General features: G+C 43.1%; 2 protein-coding genes across 2 annotated transcripts in view; both read right to left on the bottom strand.

Annotated features, from left to right (window-relative positions):
- Positions 1 to 8,098: 8,098 nt before the first annotated feature.
- On the bottom strand, positions 8,099 to 10,081 carry LOC307025241 (tripartite motif-containing protein 16-like). Its single transcript, XM_079659878.1, is given in 2 exon segments — positions 8,099 to 8,298; positions 8,301 to 10,081. Coding segments are annotated over 2 exon segments (1,398 nt in total). The 5' UTR covers positions 9,583 to 10,081; the 3' UTR covers positions 8,099 to 8,182.
- A 7,271-nt stretch (positions 10,082 to 17,352) lies between these two features.
- The window catches only part of nek6 (NIMA-related kinase 6), a 12,459-nt gene continuing 5,721 nt past the window's right edge, over positions 17,353 to 24,090 (bottom strand). The window contains exons 3-10 of the mRNA XM_079658004.1: positions 24,079 to 24,090; positions 22,511 to 22,573; positions 20,882 to 20,992; positions 20,388 to 20,496; positions 19,496 to 19,603; positions 19,211 to 19,305; positions 18,729 to 18,842; positions 17,353 to 17,878 (exon numbers count right to left, since the gene is read on the bottom strand). The exon at positions 24,079 to 24,090 is cut by the window's right edge and continues 129 nt beyond it. Of these exons, the coding sequence (XP_079514130.1) occupies positions 17,768 to 17,878; positions 18,729 to 18,842; positions 19,211 to 19,305; positions 19,496 to 19,603; positions 20,388 to 20,496; positions 20,882 to 20,992; positions 22,511 to 22,573; positions 24,079 to 24,090 (723 nt within the window). The 3' untranslated portion in view covers positions 17,353 to 17,767. The remainder of the gene's footprint in view (positions 17,879 to 18,728; positions 18,843 to 19,210; positions 19,306 to 19,495; positions 19,604 to 20,387; positions 20,497 to 20,881; positions 20,993 to 22,510; positions 22,574 to 24,078) is intronic.

The raw sequence follows: 24,090 nt of genomic DNA, 5'->3' as shown, positions 1-24,090 counted from the left end.
TTTGAAAGAAAAGTTGTGGCTCATCGGACATTTATGAGAGAAAATCTCTAATGTCCTAGTGCAAGTGAATGCAGCACTTGTAACCCCTCCCCTGTTCCTGGCGCAAGCCTGGAAATGTGAATGGCGGCGATTTCATTTGAACAGGGGGACAGCGCAAAACCAGAAGCATTTCGGATCCAAGTAGATGGAAGGAATGAGGTATTTGCGGTCTACAATGACAGAGAAGAGCCTGTCAAGTTTGGCTGCAAGGCAAGGCAAGGCAAGGCAAGTTTATTTATATAGCACTTTTCTGTACGCGACAATTCAAAGTGCTTTACAAAACAAATTAAAATACTTTTTAGGAATAGATACAGTAAAAACACATATAATGGCATTTTACAACAGGCATTACAAAGCAAAGATAATAAAATAATAAAAATAAACACCACAGGTATACAATACATCGTTAAAAGGCATAGGCCTACTGTAGTGTGAATATGAGCAGCTAAATTAAAAGCAGCCAAAGAGATATGTTTTTAGCGGCTTTTAGTCTCGATTTAAAAATAGTAAGCGTTTCAGATTGTCGGGGCATAAAAGCTAAATGCTGCCTCTCAATGTTTTGTTTTTACTCTCGGAACCGATAGCAGACCCGTCCCAGAAGACCTGAGGCACCTTGATGGCTCGTAATTATGCAGGAGTTCAACAATATACTTTGGTCCTAAGCCATTTATTGATTTCAAAACTAGCAATAGTACTTTAAATTCAATTCTTTGGCCGACTGGAAGCCAATGTAAATATTTCAGAACCGGACTGATGTGATCCACTCTTTTAATTTTAGTGAGGACCATAGACTGTATATTAGTATATTAGTGAGGACACGTGCAGCTGCGTTCTGAATCAGCTGCAGCTTTCTGATGGATTTTTTTGTCAGCCCTGTGAATACACTATTGCAGTAGTCCAGTCTACTAAAGATAAAAGCATGGACAAGCTTTTCTAAGTCCTGTTGTGACATTAGTTTTTTAATCCTCGATATGTTCTTCAGGCTGTACTCAGCATTGAATCAAAACGCACCATAGCTTTAAATCTTAATAAGTTTGTGAGGCGTTTTGCTGAACAAGATGGTAATCGCCACATTCAGCTGTTATAGGCATGTCAACTTGATGCTCTGCTCACGGATGACTCGATGAGCATAATAAACTGTTAAGATGATGACCTTACGTGTTTAAATATTTTTTTTTCTTTGTGGGCGCTGAACTGTTCCTTTGATTCTTTTGATATATGATAGTAATTACTTGTCTTTCAAATTTTGAAGGAGGGTGAGCAAGCACCTTGAGCACATGCAAGCATGTTGAGGAACATTCATCATTAACTCCTCCAAAAAATATAGTTTATTTAATAATAACACTGAATATGTGAATCATAACAGTGATTGACAGCTGATAGGAATAATATGATTGTTAATAGTATCATACTAATTTAGACAAAAATCGACAAGACAGTTAATTAATATACTTATTGCAGCAGTCTGCATAGACTTGGTACGCATGCTGGTCTAAGAGTGAGACAAACTCATTCAGTTATTGTTCAGTTAAAATTCATTAAATTAAGTCTGCCACCTTATGTATTTATATTTAAGGCTTTACTGATGTGCCACAATAATGGCACCAAATGTTATTGAGTTAAAATAAATATTGTGGCTTTCCATGTTAACATTAATTGACATGACTGCGATTAAATCAGCATATACTTCTGTCAGGGGATGCCACCCCTCAAAATCTCCTGCCACCCTCTTGCCACCCCATGAATATTTTTCTAGATCCGCCCCTGCTCATATAGTCTTGATTATTCTGGTTTAACTTTTCGCTCCGTATTTTATGGTAGTGGTGTCGAAATTCATTCGTCACTTCCTTTTCGACCGCCCGTTTTTTTTTTTTATCTTTCTTTTTATTATTATTGTTACGTCCTGTCTGTATAAACGTGCTTTAAAATGTATTGTTTAATTTTACATATTTGTCATCTAATAATCAAAATATATGTTTATGTTACATAGTCTTTGTCAGCATATTTTTGCCACGCTATGCACCCCTTGCTATCTTACATAATAAAAGTGTCACATACATGAAACTTGCTCCATTTATTGGTACCAGTCCTAGAACCATACCCTGAAAAATGCTTGAGGGTGGGAATAAGAAAACCATCTTTTTGGGTGGCGTGCCAAGACAAGTGGTTCCAAGACAGCGGAGCTGCGCATCTAAATGCTTTCTTCACTAAGACAGTCCTAGCAGTTGGCACATTTAATAAAACTACAGCATGCGATCTCAGGCATGGCCCGTTGGCATGGCCAGGCCAAAAAGAGGTTTCTATTAATCCCACCCTCAAGCATTTTTCAGGGTATGGTTCTCGGACTGGTACCAATAAATGGAGCAAGTTTCATGTATGTGACACTTTTATTATGTAAGATAGCAAGGGGTGCATAGCGTGGCAAAAATATGCTGACAAAGACTATGTAACCTAAACATATATTTTGATTATTAGATGACAACTATGTAAAATTAAACCATACATTTTAAAGCACGTTTATACAGACAGGACGTAACAATAATAATAAAAAGAAAGATTAAAAAAAAAAAAACTGGAAAGGAAGTGACGAATGAATTTCGACACCACTACCATCAAATACGGAGCGAAAAGTTAAACCAGAATAATCAAGACAATATGAGCTACCACTAAACAACTCACAGTCTGAAAATGACCATTAATAAAAACCCTGAACGTTTACTTTTCGTTTTAAACATCATTTTAAGGTGTAAACGTGTCATTTAGAAATGCGCGTTCCCGTGACAAGGGGTGCATTTCATGACGGGGGTGCATCATTTGACACAACACCGGCATTAGCCGAACATCAACAGGTGTAGATAGAAAATATGATTATCCTGAGCTAATTTACTGAATCCACCAACTCACATCTCCTTTCTTTCTTTTCACCCAAGCACTAATCTGCTGCTGCTGATGGCGTTTCATTGTTTTTTTCTGTCACAACCGCAGTAGGCTACCTGATCATCATTCATTGGGCTATTTATAGTTTATGCACGCGACGTTCCTAGTCGCATGCGCGCGCAGCCACAGAGGCAGGCTGTCGGTGTCCAGCTCCTCCGTGGCGATGAGGGGCAGTCTGCGGTTAAAAATAAACACATTTGAAATTGGGCGGAACACATACGGGATTTGGAAAAGTGGGGGGGACATGTCCCCTCTGGACGCCCATGGCAGTTGGTGTGCTGTGGCTTTTTTTCTCCACACATAGCGTTGTGTGTTCCTTCCAAACAACTCAACTTTGGTTTCATCTGTCCACAGAATATTTTGCCAGTAGTGCTGTGGAACATCCAGGTGCTCTTTTGCACATTTCAAACCTGCAGATCAGAACACATTTTATGACCAACTTATGCAGAAATCCAGGTAATTCCAAAGGGTTCACATACTTTTTCTTGTATGTTGTGCTCGGGTCTCCCGTGACCCGTTTCAAGTTACAATTATACAATAGCTATGCTATATTTTTTTTTATGGGAACAAGGCTTCATGATATCCTCCACAGCAGCTATATAAACACTACAAAACTGATTTGGATCATTTTAGCCCAGTCTGAAGGTCTCTAAAGAAAAAAGTGTATAATTTGGTGTTTGGGTCTGGGGAGACCCAGCAACATGTTGTGGGTCACTCGGGGTCAAATTTGGCCCAATCAAAATTCATCTTTGACTTTAGACACCCCTCCCCCACCCCCTTCATCAACTGTAACAATACTTTTTCCCAACATGCACCTGGTCTCCCCTCCCTCTGCCCCCCTCCCCCCACGGGAACTCGACCTTTCTCAAAGAATAGTAACAGCTTTCGAACAAAACACAAGGATTAGAGAAAGCACGAGACAGAGATTTTCACTTTTGTCCTCTTAGTTCTTTTATTAACAAGAAACAACATAACAAATTCACACACGTGTGAATGTGGCAGCACTCGACCTGTTAGCTTTTATTTTTTATGACTTTTCTTTTAATTTGTTTTGTTGCATTATTCAAACTTTCATTTATGCATTGAACACATTTAGACTTAGTTACAAATTAAAAACCTTTAGAATCAAATATCTACAATGAAAGAAGCTCTGGTGCTTTCTCTCTTAAGACTTTCTTTACAAGAGAAACGACGACACACAAATACATAAATATCCATATTCAACACATTTATAAATCATTAACATACGTCTCTGTTAAACACATACAAGACTACAAATACAATTTAACAGAGTAAAAGGCAATCAGAGTATAAGAATATATGTTTTAAATGATTATATGATAATTTAACACGACACAGAACAACTCGTGAGAAGATGTTAAAGCACCTCCCATCATGTTTGATTGACAGCTGATCTCTGTGCAGTGAAGACATGAGCCATCAGCTCTGATGGACAGACGGTGAGTTTAACCTGTTAAGCCCCAAAGACCCCCTTGGCGGGTCCTTTTTTTTTTCACGACCCTGTGTCTCAGGCAGTGGCGGATTTAGGATTGTTGGAGATCCGGGGCTTAGCCCAGGAGTTGTTGGGGGGTGCAGGGTTTTTTTTACAAGTGGGGAGTGGACCGAACATCCTTTAGGGGGGTCGTCACATCCTTTAGGCGGCACCGGGGGCATGCTCCCCCGGGTAGATTTTTTTTAAAATATTGAAGTTAAAAGCATCAATCTGGTGCACTTTGAGAGCAACATTAACCCTACCTTAATAATACCTTTAAACTGACAAAAGGCACTGGAGAACAGTGATTCATTAACATCCTTTAATGAAGCAAACTTATGCCTTAACTCACTCAAATACAGTCGTTTACTTATTTTGGTGAAACGAATGTGTGTAGAGTTTTAAAGGATGCGGATAGTCTCACGTTGATTCTGGCACATTGCTTATGGTTTTATAGATCTATTCTCATCCACCATCTTTGTTTGTGACGTAAAGAGTGTAAGAGTCACGTTTCTGAATCGGACACTCTGAGTGGATGCAGTCACAGCCAATCGGAGTCTGATTCAGAGGGTTGCCTGTCAGTTCCGTTGCCTTTCAGTTCCGTTGCTATGGTTCCGTTGTTAAGTGTACTGAAACGAGAGCCGGTATAATTCCAAAACAATATAAAAATTGGAACACGTTATTTTAGTGTCTTAAAGGTAGACTGAGGTATGAAGGGTTAACGATACATCTTAGGATAATTTTTAGTCATGTTCTGGATACATACTAACATGTAAGGGTATAATTAGTGTGGTTACTCAATACTCCATGTTTACTAGCTTTAACATTAACATTACATCACTCTTTTTCACTTCTTACTCAGTCAGCCAGACTGCAGATATAACCATTAGATTCACGAACCTGAAAAATCATCAATTTCTTCACTGCTGGTGATGACATTGTTGTCAGCTGCTGAAACAGCTGCTGCTGCTGCAGCTGCTGCAGCTTGTGGCGCCTTTTTCAATGAAAATAACTTTCTAATATCCATAACTCTATAGGCTATTATCTTAAAACTCGTCAGGCACTAGCAGAGCCATATGGCGCTGGGCACTAGAAAGGATCACTTCTTCTTCAGGGCAGGGAAGGCTACGCAGTACACAGGCTACTGTCCCGCAGAGGCTGCCTCTCTGGTGGACTCCGGTACTGCACATTACTCCCGAGACATTTTTTTTTTAAGTGAAACATCCGGGGCTTTTCAGAAAACATCCGGGGCTTGAGCCCAAGTCGACACCCCCTAGCGCCGCCACTGCACTTAATATTTAAGAACCTATTAATGTGTTATACCAGATTAACGGGAATAATCTCAGCTAACTGACGATACAAACCATTTTTACCAAAACAAAACACAAGTCTCATAAGAAACATCTAAATGACCCCTGAGCGAAAAATGCTAACGCACTTTGGCACAGAACTCAAGATAAGGATATCGTTATTACTTATCGTAGCTACATATATAAGATATCCGATTAAAGCTGAGGTTCCACAGATTATATAGGTATAGTATCATCACTGAGCGATCCAAACTCGCGACAGGGGAAGCAAACACAGACATCACAACACGTACCTTTACGTAGCTTTTACGGGAGATTGTCTCACCGTAGCTGTCAATCTGATCAAAAGACGTGTTCAATGGCATTAAAATGAGAAAAAACGCGGCTGAATCGGTTAATCCCTAGGTTGATAATGTGTAATCTGTAGCTTTGAAAAAATGATTTATAATCCATAATTCAATTTTTATGTAAAAATCGGAGAGTAAAAGTTAGCTGCTAATGGTAGCCACCAGAGTTATCGCAGCTTCCAGTTTTGGCTATGCGTCACCCTCACTCCTTATTTGGTCATGTGTGTGTGTATGTGGGACTTCCCTTCGATTCCATTGGCTCTGACGGTTAGAAAGAGATGTCAATCATCAAAAAGGGGGGCCAGAGATAGGTCAAATCCACCCAAATGACCCCAGAAGTAGGCTTGGGCGGTATGACGGTATTACGGTATACCAGGGTATTTCGAAATACCGTCGGTATGATTTTCAATACCGTGACGTCACAGACTGTGCGCCAAATCACAGATGCGTTTCATTCTATTACACTGACACGGAGTTTTGACAGGGACGACATTGGTTGTAATGCACAGCACGCGCCAGCAGAGGGCAGGGGAGGAGAGTCCGTCTTTCCCGCTCTCAGAGCTCAGCACAGAGCTGAGCTGAGCAAGATGGCGGCAGCATTTGCCGGCCCCGAACTCGGACAACTAGTAAAAAAGAAAAATGCCTCTGCGCCTGTTTGGGACTATTTTGGGTTTACTCGTCGCCAGTGACTTCATCCAGCACAACGAGAGACAGAGGCACTTCTTTGGGAATGTTTAAGACGGGGTGAGTGAGTGTTGACATTTTTTAATCCTATGCAACTGGTTGATGGTTTTGTAGTCGAGGTCGGACGGTTTTAAAAACGAAAGCATTTACGTGCTAAACATTCACGCGAGTAATCCAATGAATCAAATGGAAATAAGGTTTTTAACACATGCACGGAATAATATTGCCAAACTAGTTAGTGAATATAGCAAACTTTATTCAATAAGTCAAGTATTTACTCCCGGAAAATGTTTATGTATGATGATATATTGTTAACTTAGCTCACTATGTAAACAACGTCGGACATCTACAAACGCGTCCTGTATCCGATCTCAAAATGTGCCATTTGCACAATGTGTCATGTATGCAGCCCTTGTTTTGCACTTGCGCGCACGTCGCGGCACTTTGCGAGCGTCTACCGGCTCGGGCTGCATTTTACACCGAACATATAATATACCGTTCGAAACATCTATTTGCCGCCGAACGCCACCTCACTCAAGTCGACCCAAGTCATACCGTCAGTGGCGGCTGGTGGAAAAATATTTTTGGTGGGGCTGTTGATATAGTGAGTAAAACATTTCTTTCGGGAGAAATTACCCCTTAAATTGGGACTGATACCGTCATATTCCGTATACCACGTATGAAAAAAATTATACCGCCCATGCCTACCCAGAAGTGTTTTTTTTTTGCTAAATCTCTCTAAAAAGGTAAAGTTTCACTTGTTTTACATCAATCTTGATACAGGGTACTTGTTATATGTTGTAGTTTGGATTCGTAAAGCTTTTAGTCTACCATCCCATCATCCAAGGGTGGTTTTCACTATAAGTAAAAAATATTTTGGACAGACACAATAATTAATTTCTTTTTACTATGTTCAATCTGAATTTACTTTAAAATAAAAAAAATCTATATTGATTCTGACTTTTCTACATCCAACTCACAGGTTTATCATTACTTTGTGAACAAAGATTATTAATTTAACCCTTTTAGAAGGGAAGATATGGTCATTTGTTCTGGGAATTTCATTTTTGAGCCTGAGACCTGAAAAACAGGTCGGGAGTAGAACATTTCCTCAAATGACTTCAGGCTATTTCAGTTTACAAAACTCAGCTGTGGTTCTTACACCACAAAGCCAAACTCCAGCATGTAGCGGCTGAGTGAATGTGGTCTGGAGAGTCGTGGTGTTAGAGACGCTGCTGTAGAAGGACAGAATACCTGCTCTGTGATCCAGTTACACTCCTACTCTGGAGGACAGAGGACCTGAGACGTTAGTGCATTTACTGTTGTAACGAAGTGAATAACTGTTTTGGTTACAATCTAGGGACCAAGATTTGTCATTCAGTCCAAATCGACATTGATTCCCTGCTCTGCTGATATTCTTGTATGCGACTGCTACATAAACTCTTCCCCCTCTCCACTCCACCTCCCAGTAACAACGTCCAGTCAGACTCTCTCTACTCAGGACCTGCTGATAATCAGTGAATCTGTCTGGGTGACGAGAGTAAGACAGTTGTTTTTTCATGTATGTTGCTTTTCTGCTCCCCTCAGATAATACCAAATGTTTCTCTGCTGTGTTTGGATCCAGAGTGACTTCCTGTGAATATCTTAAGAACCCAGCTCTGGTGGTGGGCTCTGCTGCTGACAGTAAAACATCCACTTCAGTCGATGAGACGTTTGCCCATTCCTCTCTCAGGACGTCCTGTAGTTTGTCTCTGACTGCTGACAGGGCCGCCTTCACGTCCTCAAAGTATCTCAGAGGACGGATGTAGATGCTGGAGGGGTGTGTAGCTTCACTGAGGGCTGGCAGTGAGGAGGGGTAGCTGAGCAGAAAGTGGTTGTGGTCCTCTGTGTGAGACAGCAGCTTCAGCTCAGCGTCTCTCCTCTTCAGCTCAGAGATCTCCTGCTCCAGCTTCTCCTGGAGCTCTCTGACTCCACTCACTTCTCTCTCCTGCTGGGATCTGAGCTGCTGCTTCACATCAGAGCTTCTATTCTCCATGAGACGGATCAGCTCAGTGAACATCTTCTCACTGTCCTCCACTGCTTTCTCAGCAGAGCCATTGACGGCCTCCACCTCCTGCTGAAGCAGCTTCACCTCCTTCTCTCCGTCCTGGATTCTCTGCTGGATGTTTAGTCGACTCCCCTCCAGCTCTCTCTGCCTCTCAGTCCTCTCTGCTGCAGCTGACACCGTGTCGTGGCCTTTGTGTTCGTCCACAGTGCAGATATAACAGATACTCTGCTGATCAGTGCGGCAGAACAGCTTCATCACCTCGTCGTGACGAGAGCAGATGTTCTCCTGGAGCTTCTTGGAGGGCTCCACCAGCTTGTGTTTCTTTAATTGAGCTACGTCATAATGAGGCTGGAGGTGTTTCTCACAGTAAGATACGAGACACACGAGGCAGGACTTACAGGCTCTCAGCTTCCTCCCAGTGCAGACATCACAGGACACATCTCCAGCTCCAGCATAGCAGAGATCAGCAGGAGCAGCTTGGAGTCCAGTCTTCTTCAGCTCCTCCACTAAAGCTGCTAACATGGTGTTCTTCAGCAGGACAGGCCTCGGTGTGAAGCTCTGCCTGCACTGAGGGCAGCTGTGGATTAGCTCTCCATCCCAGTGCTGTTTAATACAGTCCATGCAGTAGCTGTGTCCACAGGGAATAGTCACCGGATCCTTCAGTAGATCCAGACAGATGGAACAAGAGAAGATTTCCCGGTCCAGCTGAACTCCTTTCTGCGCCATCTCTCCTCTCAGTAGCAGGGAGTGTCTGAGTTTCACTTCCTGAGAGCTGAAACTATGAGAGCTGTGATCTGAACAGCATGTGTGTGTGCAGTGAGTGTGGCCTATCAGCTCTTGTACTTTACCCGCATGTTGGTTACACCCATCCTCCTCAGTGTGGATCTAAAGGGGAGGAAGGAGGAAACACAGAGTGGAGCTGCTGGCTGTGTCTGACAGCAGGAAGAAGAGGGAGGGCTCATCAAACGCTGATTCATTGCAGGAGGAGGAGCGGACACTCTGAACTCTTTCCTCACAACCTGCTCTACATTTGAAAACAGTCTTCAGCTGTAAAATATTTGTTTTAAATTCAGGCTTTCGTAGCACACAGCTCCACACTCATGATGGCAGTGGTGTAAGAAGCACTCAGATATTCCACCAAAGTAAAAGTAGAAATACTACGGGGTAAAAATACTCTGTTACAAGTAAAAGTACAAAAGCATTGGTATCAAAATATACTTAAAGTACCAACAGTACTCCTTATGCATAATGGCCCTTTTCAGAATTGTATATATATATATATATATATATATATATATTGAGTTACTATAATGATTATTGATGTGTCTTATCAGAGTTAGTAAATGTAGAGATCATTTGAATAACTTGATGTCCTGCTGCTGGATATCTTATCCTATACATATCTGTCAAAGTGTATTTAATAATTGATTTATATTTTGAATCTACTACTCTATATCTAACTAGTAAAAGCTGTGAAAGGAATGCAGTGGATTCAAAAGTACAATACTGTCTTTTAAAATGTAGTGCAGTGGAAATATATAGCAGCATACAGGGCCGGCCCTAGACATTTTGGTGCCCTAGGCCAGATTATGATTTGGTGCCCCCCCCCCCCCTCCAAGCACAATATAATATATAAAGAATACATGAAAAATCTCTACAAAAGACAAATACACTACAACAACTGAAACTTATTGACATGTTGCTATACATAAAGAAGGTTTCAAATGTAGTCATTATTGTATGAACATGTTTTAATTGGGGGATGGACGTGACATCCTCTAGGGGGGTCCGGGGGTATGATCCCCCGGAAAGATTTGTTTTAACATTTAAAGTGAAATGCTTCAATCTGGTGCACTTTGAGCAGAATATCGGTTTACATTTTAAAAATCAAATAAGTATGTGAACATACCCAATAACCTACCATAGCCAATAACAAATAAATGTTACGTATTTTATTTTTGTTGTTCATTCATATCTTATTTTACCAGTTAACATTTATTTATTTATGCATATTTTTTAATATCTCCAGTGTTAAAAGATATTTTTGGTTTACTATCCTATAGTATACATTGGAATGATTTCAAACTTTACGCAAGACCCCCAAACGACGGACTACAGACCTCCAGCATGTGTCCCTGACATGGGCACCTCCATAACCTTGCACACCGTGAGTCCCCGGGCCCCCGGACTTAATCACTCCCCCACGGACTAAACCCATATGATCACACCCTACAGAACCTCATGCCCCCGGTAAAAGGGGGGTGGATTTTGCAGTGCTTTACCGTCCGCCTATCGGCATCCATATTCGGCCTTATTCACGGCACCACCACCCCTTCTGTGGAGGATATTCTCATGCTCCTGGTAACCCTTTAAATAGTCTGATACAACCAGGGCTCCTCAATGCACTTTACAAGCCAGAAATAATGTTTAAATGGTCGGGAAAAGTGTTTTTAAATGTCTGGAAGAGAGTTTTAGTCTGTCATTTTGCACGATATCCTGGAAATGCACAGAATATGTGCATTTTCAGGAAAGGGTCAATGTTAAATGATATCGAAATGATAGCAAAATGACAGGCTAAAACCCAGGAATAAGAGTTTGAAAGGCGGGAAAAGTTGTTTAAAATAGTCTGATACCTCCAGGGCGCATCACCGCATTTTACAAGCCAGGGAAGGTGTTTGAATCCTGGGTAAACATTGTTTAAATAGTCTGATACCTGGCACTGTATCTGCCCCTGGGAACCTTAAAGGTTATATTCATGTTTTATTATTTATTTAATTATCACATGAACAGTTTGCACAGTATACATAATATGTGACCCGCTCTATCGAAATCATTCAGAAATCGCAACGGCTCATTTAAAAATAAACGTGGATTTGCGTTCGGGGGTTTTGTTTGATTTTAAATAATCAAAGTCTTGGCTTTCAGAATATGAAACTTTTATTTAGAAAATCACACGATAAATACGTTTTTGAAGCTTGTAAAGGGAAGATGACAGGCACCTCGAACTCGCAATCTGCTCTTCCGCGGCGCCGCCCCCCCTCCCTCCGGCTGAAATTATGAATGTAAGCGTATAGTAATCATAGATAACACGGCAGGGTCCGTTACAAAGTCTTGACTTCCCCCAGACCAGTAATCCAAATATCTTCCCTCCGTAGTACTTTGATCATTTGCTCCGCTAATAATCAATCAGATCGATGGATTTCAGAGAAGAGGAAACTTTAAAGGCCTTTTTCTCAAAATTATGATTTGATGACAGTCATTATAGAATGTGACATATTTTGCTTAATATTTGGAGTACAACAACAATCGTGATATAATTATTGTAGACAGACGCACGGGTCTTCTGGCATACAGAGGTCTCACTACCGGAGGCTTCTGGGGACCGCATGACAGTCTTGACCGGAGTCTTGAGTGGGGTAGTGCTGCTGGAGGCTGCTGGTGAATGCATGACAGTCTTGAGAGGGGTCTCACTACCGGAGGCTTCTGTAGACCGCATCACCCGCCTGCAGTCCTCTTTGTCACACTCGGTATGTGGGGAGATGGGTGGAGGGTGCACCGGGTATTCCTCCTCATTGTCGATATCCAATGATGTAGCCATTCCAATGATGGGATTAGTCTCTCGGAGGTCATGGAGTAACTGCAGGGCCACACTATGCTTCAGCCTTGCCATGACCTGATGTGCCTCATCTCGGGAGAACTCAGGGTGGTCATGAGTTACATGACCGTCTCTTCCCAGCACACGAACACCCTGTGATGGGACAGGGTTTGGTCCGAACATTTATTCTGCCACTGGCCATTTTAAGAATGATACCTCTTTCCTCCAAGTTCCGCACTGCATGTTTGTGCTTCAGGTGCTTGTTCAAAGCCAGATAGAAGAGTCTGCACACCGGGCATTCGGACGATATCCTTACTAAAACAGACACAATTAATTGTATTTAAATTATTTTCTGTTTCTCCGTTTATATGCATTAGCGTAATCGGTGATTGCAACAATGGGTCCAATGCTTCAATGCATGGTACACGGACCAAGGGAGGACTTGGGTTACCACCGGGTTAAATGGTCCCACCTCCACACCAACGCGGGGCTGGTGATGGCAAAATTGGGTCCGATGCATCAATTCATGGTGCCCCGACCATGAGAGGGTTTGGGGTGCCCCGGAACCAGGCAGTACCCCAGCAGGAAAGACGTTTTATGGTCAAAGGAGGAAAGAGTGATAGAACCGGGGTAAAGCAAAGAAAGTGTCCGACAATAGTGACTTGTGAGGTGGCCAGAGAGTCTGTCATCTCTCCGTCCTGTCCTCCAGGCAATGCGGTTACCAGAACTGGGTCAAATTAACCAAAATGTAAAAAAAAAGTTTAAATTCATCCATGGAAAAGGGCTGAAAATGAAAAAAAGTATCCGAAAATAGTGTCTCATAATGCGGGTAGAGTCCCCTCAAACTCCCCTTGCATTCCTCCACAGTCAGAAAAAGTCTGAGTTCACTTTTTGGAGATCCATAGAAAAGGGGTGAAAGTGAGAAAACGTATCCGAAAATAGTGTCTCATAATGCGGGTAGAGTCCCCTCAAACTCCCCTTGCATTCCTCCACAGTCAGAAAAAGTCTGAGTTCACTTTTTGGAGATCCATACAAAAGGGGTGAAAGTGATCAAATGTATCGGAAAATAGTGCCTCATAATGCGGGTAGAGTCCCCTCAAACTCCCCTTACATTCCTCCAGAGACCAGTTCAAAAACTTAAAGTTTGGTAAGAACCATGCTGGGGGGTCTCCGGGCAACAAATGTATCCGAGCCAGAGTGCACATGGGGCGGATACATTCCTCCATGAAGTGAGACAGCCATTTTTTTTCTGAGTCCTCTCAAAAACCGGGTTTCCGATTTTGTGGAGACAGTAGTCTGAAATTGATGAATGCATTTTTTTGACAGAGAAGGGGAGGCTAGGTTTCCCCTCTCCGTTGTAAGTTGCAACGGGGGAGTGGAAAAGTGTCCGGGGCTTCGGCCCGAAGCGCCGAAGGGTTGAGCTTTGTTGAGCCCCTTCTCCGTTGGCACTCAGTCGTTTTTTCGATAATTTTTTTTAACTTAATTTTTGATTATTTTAAGATATAATTAACCGTTTTCTTTGCTTTTTTCTTCTTTCCACGGGTGGGGGCGCATGGCAGGCCGCCTTTGAGCTCCCAAATTCGGCCTGGAACCTCCGGATTTGTGGGATAAGCTCCATAAACTGACAAAGTCACCCAGAAATGTCACTTTTATAGCCCAAAAATATATAATACAAATACATTTAAATAGTAAAAGGTAGAATTGTGCTCCGAATTACCCGGAATTTGATTTATATAGCCCCATGATAGTGAATAAAAATCATTTTCATGGAAAAAAGTGTTAAAATGCCTCATTAATATGTTCATAATGCTGGCAGCAGGTTCACTGCTGTTAGCAGGGTCTCAGACTCACAGGCACCTATGCAGAGATCCAGGGTGATGCACAAGGCTTTTCTACCCAGCAATGAGTGCTGTGAATACAGGGGGGAGAGCACCCAGAGAGAAGCGGGGTGTGAGACTCACACAGAGACACAGAGAGCTCCTTGCAGCACATGGCTCTCCCAACCAGACTGCACCCAGAGGACAGGCTGTTTCACAGCTCTTTGTAACCCAGGAAAGCAGCTTGAATCGTGGGTACATGAGTGTTAAAAGTGCATTAAACTGTTTTAATTCAAATGTGCATTTGACTGCATAAACAGCCGGTGTTATGGACAGAAAACTGTCCATTTCGTCCACATTCGACTCATGAAATGTACAAGAAGGTAAAAACAGCAGAGTCACTGCTGTTAGCAGGGTCTCAGACTCACAGGCACATATGCAGGGATCCAGGGTGATGCACATGGCTTTTCTACCCAACAATAAGTCTTTGAAACCTGGGGAAAAGTGGTGTGAATAGAGGGAGAGAGCAGCCAGAGAGAAGCGGGCTGTGAGACCCACAGAGTGCACCCAGAGAGCTCCTGGCAGCACATGGCTCTTGCACCCAGACTGCACCCAGAGAACAGGCTGCTTCACAGCACTTTACAAGCCAGGAAAAGTGATTGAATCACGGGTATACATGTTTTAAATAATCTGATACCTCCAGGGCGCATCACCACATTTTACAAGCCAGGGAAGGGGCCTGAATCCTGGGTAAACATTGTTTAATTGTTTAAGTGTTTTTAAATGTGTGGAACAGTGTTTTGTCACTTTCAAAACTCTCCCGTCATTGACCGGAAAAATTGGGTCGATGTTGTATTCAATCTGACCGTTAATATTCCAGTGAGACGAAGTACGTACAATGACCGGAGCGATCCCATGTTAATTTGTCCCGAAACCGGAGCATTCCCTCACCCTTATGGGGACCTCCATTTTGTCCCCATAAGGGAAGCCAGTCCCCACACGTGACTGTGTAAAGATGTAGGTCCCCACAAGGATAGTAATGCTAGGTCACACACACACACACACACACACACACACACACACACAGTTGGAGAAAATACAAGTTGTCTCCTCTTTATGGGTTGTTTTAATGCACTGATACTATGTGTGACTCTGCACTGTGTACGGCCTTGCAGCTGCCTCTTGTAAGGATAGGAGGAGGCAGGGCATTTCAGGTTGTTGATATTTTTGAGAAGACACATACTTGTTGTCTCCTAAATATCCTACTTCTATGAGGCGTGAAAGAAGTAGGTGACTCTTTCCAGAAGACGTCGCAGATGTCCCCGTCACCTTTCCGACACCTGCTGATGATATTAGTGTCACCTCGAGTCGATTTACGACTTTGTTGTTATCTCCTGTGTTTTGGACTATACAGTATAAGCCTGATGTTTTTTTTCTGACCCGTTGAGCAACATAGTACCCCATGTGTGTGAGTTAACCCATATCCTTTGTATGTGATTTAACTCTGCCTGCTCCGTCTTGCAAGAATAAATTAGTACCTGATTATTGATTCTCAACCAGTGGCGGTGCTAGGGGGTGGCTACTTGGGCTCAAGCCCCGGATGTTTCACCGCTGCGGGACATTAGCCTGCGTACTGCGTAGCCTTCCCTGCCCTGAAGAAGTGATCCTTCCTAGTACCTGGCGAGTTTTAAGCTAATAGCCTATAAAGTTATGGATATTAGAAAGTTATTTTCATCGGAGCAAGCGCCACAAGCAGCAGCAGCAGTATCAGCAGCTGATAACAATGTCATCACCAGCAGTGAAGAAATGGATGATGTTTCAGGTTTGTGAATCTAATGGTGATATCTGCAGTCTGGCTGACTGAGTAAGAAGTGAAAAAGAGTGATGTAACGTTAATGTTATAGCTAGTAAACATGGAGTAACCACACTAAGTATACCCTTATATGTTAGTATGTATACAGAACATCACTAAAAATTATCCTAAGATGTAACGTTAACCCTTCATACCTCAGTCGACTTTTAAAACACTAAAATAAGGTATTCTAATTTTTATTTTGTTTTTGTGCGTGGAATTATACCGGCTCTCGTTTCAGTACACATAACAACGGAACCATAGCAACGGAACTGACAGGCAACGGAACTGATAGGCTGAATCAGTCTGAATCAGACTCCGATTGGCTGTGACTGCATCCACTCAAGAGTGTCCGATTCAGAAACGTGACTCTTTACGTCACAAACAAAGATGGTGGATGAGAATAGATCTATAAAACGATAAGCAATGCGCCAGAATCAACGTGAGACTATCCGCATCCTTTAAAACTCTACGCACATTCGTTTCACCAAAATAAGTAAATGACTGTATTTGAGTAAGTTAAGGCATTAGTTTGCTTCATTAAAGGATGTTAATGAATCACTGTTCTCCAGTGCCTTTTGTCCGCTTTAAGGTATTATTAAGGTAGGGTTGATGTTGCTCTCAAAGTGCACCAGATTGATGCTTTTAACTTCAATATTTAAAAAAAAAATTCCCTGGGGAGCAGGCCCTCGGACCCCCCTAGAGGAGGCGACGACCCCCCTACAGGATGTTCCGTCCACCCCCCACTTGTAAAAATAGCACTTTACCCCTGCACCGGATCTCCTACAATCCTAAATCCGCCACTGTTCTCAACCTGATGTCGAGTGATATTTTCCAAACATAATTGGTCCTTCTAGTGATAGCACCCCCTAAGCACCCCCAATGCAAGCCCCGAATGTTTTTTCTGTAGCCCCGGACAATTGTCCCTCAATAATATAATACATTAACCGTGCTTTACCTGAACCTTATCATGACACTAGAGAGGACGGTAGGATTGTAATTTCCCGTGTTCAGTGAATGCAACAGAGGCAAGACACCAGACCAATCAGAGAGTTGCATGGAAATACAGTACAAGTACTTCTGGGTCTCTGTGTTTCATTCAAGCTCGGCTCTGTGTGTGTGTGTGGCAATAGCGCATTTAGTGAGAGAGAGAGAGAGAGAGAGAGAGAGAGAGAGAGAGAGAGAGAGAATCGATGCCAGCAAGGTGGCAGCAACGAAATAACAAGACCAGGCCCAGATAAGTTATATAATAAAGAAGCAGTCACACTGAGCTAATACACACTGCATGTAAACGACAAATCTGACTCAGTAATTGCTAATACACAGTTACAGATGGCTAATTTGACCCCTACAGAATGTACTTAAATTGACAATATAAAATAGATTACAACGACAGATGATCAATACTCAAATTCCCAGTCTGTATGGAATGCACCCTCGAAGAAATCTGATCAGACTGAGACAGCTCTTCATCCTGAGCTGCAGAAAAGTCTCCTTTGCTTTCAGAAAGTCCACTTTGAACGAGTGCTGCACCACTACTAGGCTCTTCACATCCTCCATGACAGGAGAGGGGGTGAAGCTGCCATGGTGCTCCTGTGGACATGAGACAGTCATCAGATTGAGAAGAAGGAAGTGGGGGGGGGGGGCTCAGTTGCTGGAGGTCCAAACATGCATCTGTTTGGCGATCTGCAGCACGAAGACGATGTCCGGCCGCTGGTCTGGCTCCGGGTTGATGCACGTGCTGACCAGCTCCCTCAGCTGTAGGAAAGAAGGGTTTCATTAGCTTAAAGGAGACGGATATTCTGCAGTTTTTTGGTCAACAAATCCCACGAGAAGACACAACAACAATGTGGTAATCGGCCCTTTAGGTTCATTCATTTCCTACAGCCAAGTCAAATTTGATCAAGGAGGAAAAATTGCATTTGTTGTCTGTATTAATAGGTGCTTTCACACCGCAGTACTTTTCCCACAAAGGTTCATGAGAACTCTTTAGTTCTCATGAACTAAGTTCAGATCGCGTTCACACTGGAATAAGTCCATCGGGGAGGATTAGGCAAATGAAGCCTCTGACGTCACTTCTTCTTCTTCTTCTGCTGCTTTGGGTTTACTGGCAGGCCGCAAACAACTTCACGGCGTATACTGCCACCCCGAAGTCCCCGGCCGGAAGTCCCCGGAGTTGGGGACTGGCTTCAGTAGAAGCTGCTGGGACTCCCAGCAGCTTCTACTGAAGCCTTCAGAGTAAATCGCCAGAACGCCGACACCTCCTCATCTCCACCGCTCCCATGTTTTATTTTGTGTTGCCGTAAGTTAGTCTCTCTGCATTTCTGCGCTGGGCTAATGCTAATAATGCTAACGCGAGGATAATAAAATGGCAGATTCACAAAACTTTTTGGGAGTTTTACGGGGGCGTGGTTTGCATTCCGCCCAGCCAATCAGAAATAAGAACCTTTTTCTCCTGCTCTCTTGCAGGGACGGAAAAGGGGGTGGAAAGGTTCTCTTGAACTCATTTTAGTTCCGACTCTTTTTGGTGTGAACGCGACATTTCGGAACTATATTAGAAGTGGGAAAAGTGCTGCGGTGTGAACGCGCCTAATGATTCCTCCTCTACCTTTTCAGAGTGATGGTCCGGAGGGAGGGGAGGGTAATCACACTTCTCGATCTTCTGGCAGAGGGAGAGCAGGTTCATCTTGTCCCCATAAAACGGACTCTGCAGCGCTGCCATCTGCAGAAAAAAGTGGAAGACAGGCTGGATGAGAGACATTCCTGGTGAAGACTGAAAACCAACACGATGCAGAAGAGCTGATAGATCAGTCACTGCTGACAGAGCGCAGACGTCCACTCTTTGGAGGATTGAAAAGGAGCTTGAAGACTTATTGTGACTTCCCAGTGACTGATGCTAGGCCCGCTGCATTTCATTATACCTGAAGAGCTCCCTTTCCATCATCGTCTAAAGCAGGCCATACGTACTATATGTAAATATGTATTAACCACAGCTGTAGTGTAAAAGGGGTAGGGTTCAAAGTGCTTGAATTTAACTTTGGAAAAGGTGTAAAACCTTGAAAAAACAAGTAACAGTACGTGTGAGCTTACCTCATACAGAAGACATCCTAGAGACCAGATATCAGACTTAAAATTGTATCCGTTCTCGTGGATCCTCTCCGGCGACATGTAGTAAGGAGTCCCCACTGGGAGAGAGAGAGTTAAGATGTTCAGAAAAACTATTGATCATTGCTGTAAGACGATCACAGAAAACCCACATATCTAATGCTGTTTTTTAAATGTATACTTAGTTATTATTGTAACATCGAATCCATGTATATGAATATGTATGTATGCGTGATCTGTATTTACATGCATGTTCTGTCCGTGCCTTACCTAAGGAGTGTGCCGCCGTGGTTTTGGAGCTGAAGAAGCGTCCTAATCCCAGGTCACCCAGCTTCACCTCACCTGTGGCTGTGATGAACACGTTGGCTGGCTTTATATCTGACACACACACACACACACACACACACACACACACACACACACACACACACACACACACACACACACACACACACACACACACACACACACACACACACACACACACACACACACACACACACACACACACACACACACACACACACACACACACACACACACACACACACACACATTGAAATGCTATCGCAAAGCTGATAAAATCATTGCAGGCTGTAGAGAAATATACACTGGGTCAGGTTCATATACCTTCCGTGTTTAAATATCGACTGTACAATAAGAAAAACATATCAAGTTTTTGAGCTGCTGATACCAATATGTAATTGTTTATGATTCCTAGTGAGGTTTTTCAGCTTGTACATTCATAACAGTACATATAAGTCTGACTGCTCAGTGTCTAAGGCTCTCCACCAGTGGGCAGTGTAACAAAGGAGATAAATACAAGTACCATTAATTTAAGAACCACAAATAGTGGAGTTGGTTTATTCTGATGTCAGAAACATACTAAGGTGTGGCCGTCTTTCAACCAGAAGTGTTAAAGGTCCCCTATTTTACTGTTTTTCATCAATCTATTACAGGTCTCAGATATATACAGAACCTGTCTCTGATTGGCTGAAAGACCAAGCAGATCATTGAAGCATCCCATAATCCCCTCTGTTTCAGCCCTGTTTCCAAAGTGCTGATTCTCTGTCTACCTCCTTTACGGGTTGTAAGACTCATTCCTGCACCACTCTTTTATGAAATGGTATGAGGGTGAGTAAATGGGTCAGTAGCTGCTTACCACGGTGCATTACTCTGCGTGAGTGCATGTGCTCCAGGGCGCTGCAGAGCTGCACAAAATACTTCCAGATAGTTCTCTCTGGGATGAGGCGCCGCTTCTTCTTGAAGTACTTTAAAGATAGAAGGAAGCAATGTTAGTCCATAGAAAGTGACAATGCTAGATTCAAGATTCAAGGCTTTTGTTGTCATGTGTGCATAGCTACGGTGTAGTTCTCTCAGGTCACAGACTCCTCCAACAGCAACACAAGAAAACAGATACAATAGTGCAAGACTAGTCTGTATACAAGTCATTGGAATATTGATATATAGACTTGAAGATGCTACGTGTTGCTATGGGAACCAGGCCAAAACAAAGTGTTGCTCTCATCTCACATTATTTAGAGTAGAATCATGAAAAATGAATCTTGATAAAATACTAGTAATGTTGCTGCGTGTAAAAGGAGTTGAGTTTGGGTCACTTTTCTTGTTTGATCTGAGGTGAGTCTGTGATCTGACCTTTATCATCTGGGACAGATCTCCAGCATCCGCCAGCTCCAGAACGATGTTGAGCTCGTTGTCTTCAATGAAAGAGTCCAGGTATTTGATCACATTGGGGTGATTCAGCTGCTGCAGTGGGCAAACAGGAGACACACATCTGTCATGTTTTCATGCTAACACAGCATGCAGCAGCAGCTCCCACAAGAAGAAGTAGAGCTGAACTCAAAGTTATGCTCATACACTAGTTATCCTATGTTTTCCCCTATGTCTGCTGCATTCGACACGGTGAACCATCAGATCCTCCTTCGCACTCTCCAAAAACTTGGAGTTTCAGGCTCTGCACTTTCCCTCCTCACCTCATACCTCAAAGACCGCACCTACAGGGTAACTTGGAGAGGGTCCGAGTCCGACCCTTGTCAATTAACTACAGGGGTCCCTCAGGGCTCTGTTATTGGTCCCCTCCTCTTCTCCTTGTACACAAACTCGCTCGGATCAGTCATTAGCCCGCATGGTTTTTCATACCACTGCTACGCTGACGACACCCAATTAATTCTGTCCTTTCCCCGCTCAGAGACCCAGGTCGTCGCACGCATCTCTGCTTCCCTAGCAGACATCTCTCAGTGGATGTCTGCTCATCACCTCAAGCTCAACCTTGACAAGACTGAACTGCTTTTCCTTCCGGGAAAAGATTGTCCCACTCTTGACCTAACAATCAACATCGGCACTTCTGTTGTTTCCCCGACTCAGACTGCAAGGAATCTGGGTGTGACCCTAGATAACAAACTGTCCTTCACTGCAAACATCGCTGCAACAACCCGCTGCTGCAGATACACTCTTTACAACATCAGGAGGATACGTCCCCTCCTGACCCAGAAAGCCACGCAGGTTCTGGTCCAGGCTCTCGTCATCTCACGCCTAGACTACTGCAACTCCCTCCTGGCTGGTCTACCTGCATGTGCCATCCGACCTCTGCAGCTCATCCAGAATGCAGCGGCTCGTCTGGTCTTCAACCTTCCTAAATGTTCCCACACCACGCCGCTCCTCCGCTCCCTTCACTGGCTTCCAGCAACTGCTAGAATCCACTTCAAGACACTGGTACTTGCGTACCATGCTGCGAATGGATCTGGTCCTTCCTACATCCAGGACATGGTTAAACCGTACACCCCAGCACGTGCACTCCGCTCTGCATCAGCCAAACAGCTCGTTGCACACGCACTGCGAGGGGGACCCAAGTTCCCATCAGCAAAAACACGTGGGTTTGCTATCCTGGCTCCAAAATGGTGGAATGAGCTCCCCATTGAAATCAGGACAGCAGAAAGCTTACACATCTTCTTCAGACTGAAAACTCATCTCTTTAGACTCCACTTCGAGCGATAGAATTACTAACAAAGCACTTATATACTAATAAAGGACTGGCTTATCTAAAGCCAGTTGAGCAGCACTTGAAATGTTTGGCTCTATGAAACCTGATGTACTTATATGATTCTGTTTTCTTCAAGGTTGTGTCTTCCTGGTCGAATGTACTTATTGTCGCTTTGGATAAAAGCGTCAGCTAAATGCAATGTAATCTAATGTAATGTAATAATGCTGGAAACATGTTATGGTGCTCTCACTGATCCCCTGAACACAATGATGGATCAACTTTACCTTCAGTAGATCTATCTCCTTGATGCAGTCCTGACTGGCCTTGGCATCCATCATGGCAAAGATCTGCAGTGACAAAGATTAAAGTAAACGTAACTTTTACTTTTTCTTACACTGTAAAAAAGTTCAGCTTGGTATGAATCTTGGGTCCAACTAAACACTAGCATTGGTCAGACTTTAATCTGAATTATACTCAAAGAAACAAAAAAGCCATAGCTGACTCCACATTCTATGTTCAAACCTTATCTTAACTAATCATTTAAAAGTAATAATTAACTTCTCATCTTGATTGAGCCTCATCCCCTAAATCAAATAATAAGCATCAAGCATAAGTTCCACATCAAGGGTGTTGGCTAAATAGAAACAATACCATTTACCGGAATCCTGCAAGTTCGGTCATTCAAATGTTTTACAGAGACAAGTTTTGAGAGACAGTTTCTTCGGTGTTACTGATCTGACATATTCAGTGTGCTATCAATCTTCACAAGTGAGATTTCATTAGGATTGCTGACGTGTGATTTCCTTTAAAAGCTCCCATGTCACGCTTTTCCGGTTATTACCCGTCCCCTTGTGTGTTATGAAGGTTTTTCTGCATGTAAACGGTCTGCAGAGTCAAAGCCCTCAAAGTACACCCTGTAGCGAGTAAATCTCTAACACAGAAAATACCTCTCCAAAACGCCTCGTTGGAGATACGTCATTGTCAATTGTTTACTTCCTGTGTATTGTGACGTAGGAATGGCCAGTAGCCGCGCCCAGAGCTATGACGCGATACTGTCATGCGTTACCCGGAACCAAATGGACCAATCCGTGGAGCCGTTACGTTACGTCCGTGGAGCCGTTACGTTAAGCCTCCGCTGATTGGTCCAAATTGGCCAATCTACGGACTTCCTCACACACACACTCAGTGCAGGCAGCTCTGATGATCTCTCTCTGGCTGCAGGCTGATAACAGAGAGTTGGGATCGCGGCGAAATTCTCTCTGCAGACCCATTCTCACAGCGTCTATCAACCTTTTTCTTACTCAATATCAAGCCACACTTATTGTTTTTACTTCGGCTGTGACTTTGTGTGTGCTCAGGGTGAGTTTGGCTGTGTTTCGCTGTGTATCGCTAAACGAGGAAACAACACCTCCACGGAGCTGAGCGCGATTCACAACGTCCCGACCAATCAGAGCACACTGTGCTCACAGGGAGGGTGGGGGCTGGAGCTATTGGAGCTACAACGAGCCGTTAAAGGCAGAGAGTGAAATTCAGTGAATACACGTAGTTTACAGAGATGCTGTTTGAGAAACCAAAGTGATTTTGGAACATTGAACAATATAAATCTATTCTAGTAGACCTCAACAATGAATTATGATCAGTAGAAATGGCCATGACATGGGACCTTTAAGAGAAACTGATAAATGATTAATAAACAAGTCCCTATGCATTTAACAATCCACCTTTTACCCTTCAGGCATGTCCATTGTCTAGGTTTCACACATATAAGACAGAAATACAATTTGACAAAGTAAAAGGCAATCAGAGTATAAGACATAATATATATAATCATATGATAATTTACAGTCGGTACCTGGACTTTCTT

The sequence above is a fragment of the Notothenia rossii genome, assembly GCF_949606895.1.
Source record: "Notothenia rossii genome assembly, chromosome: 11".
NCBI classification, from domain to species: Eukaryota; Metazoa; Chordata; class Actinopteri; order Perciformes; family Nototheniidae; genus Notothenia; species Notothenia rossii.
The sequence above is the reverse complement of the archived record's forward strand: the minus strand, read 5'-3'. Positions and strand labels throughout refer to the sequence as shown.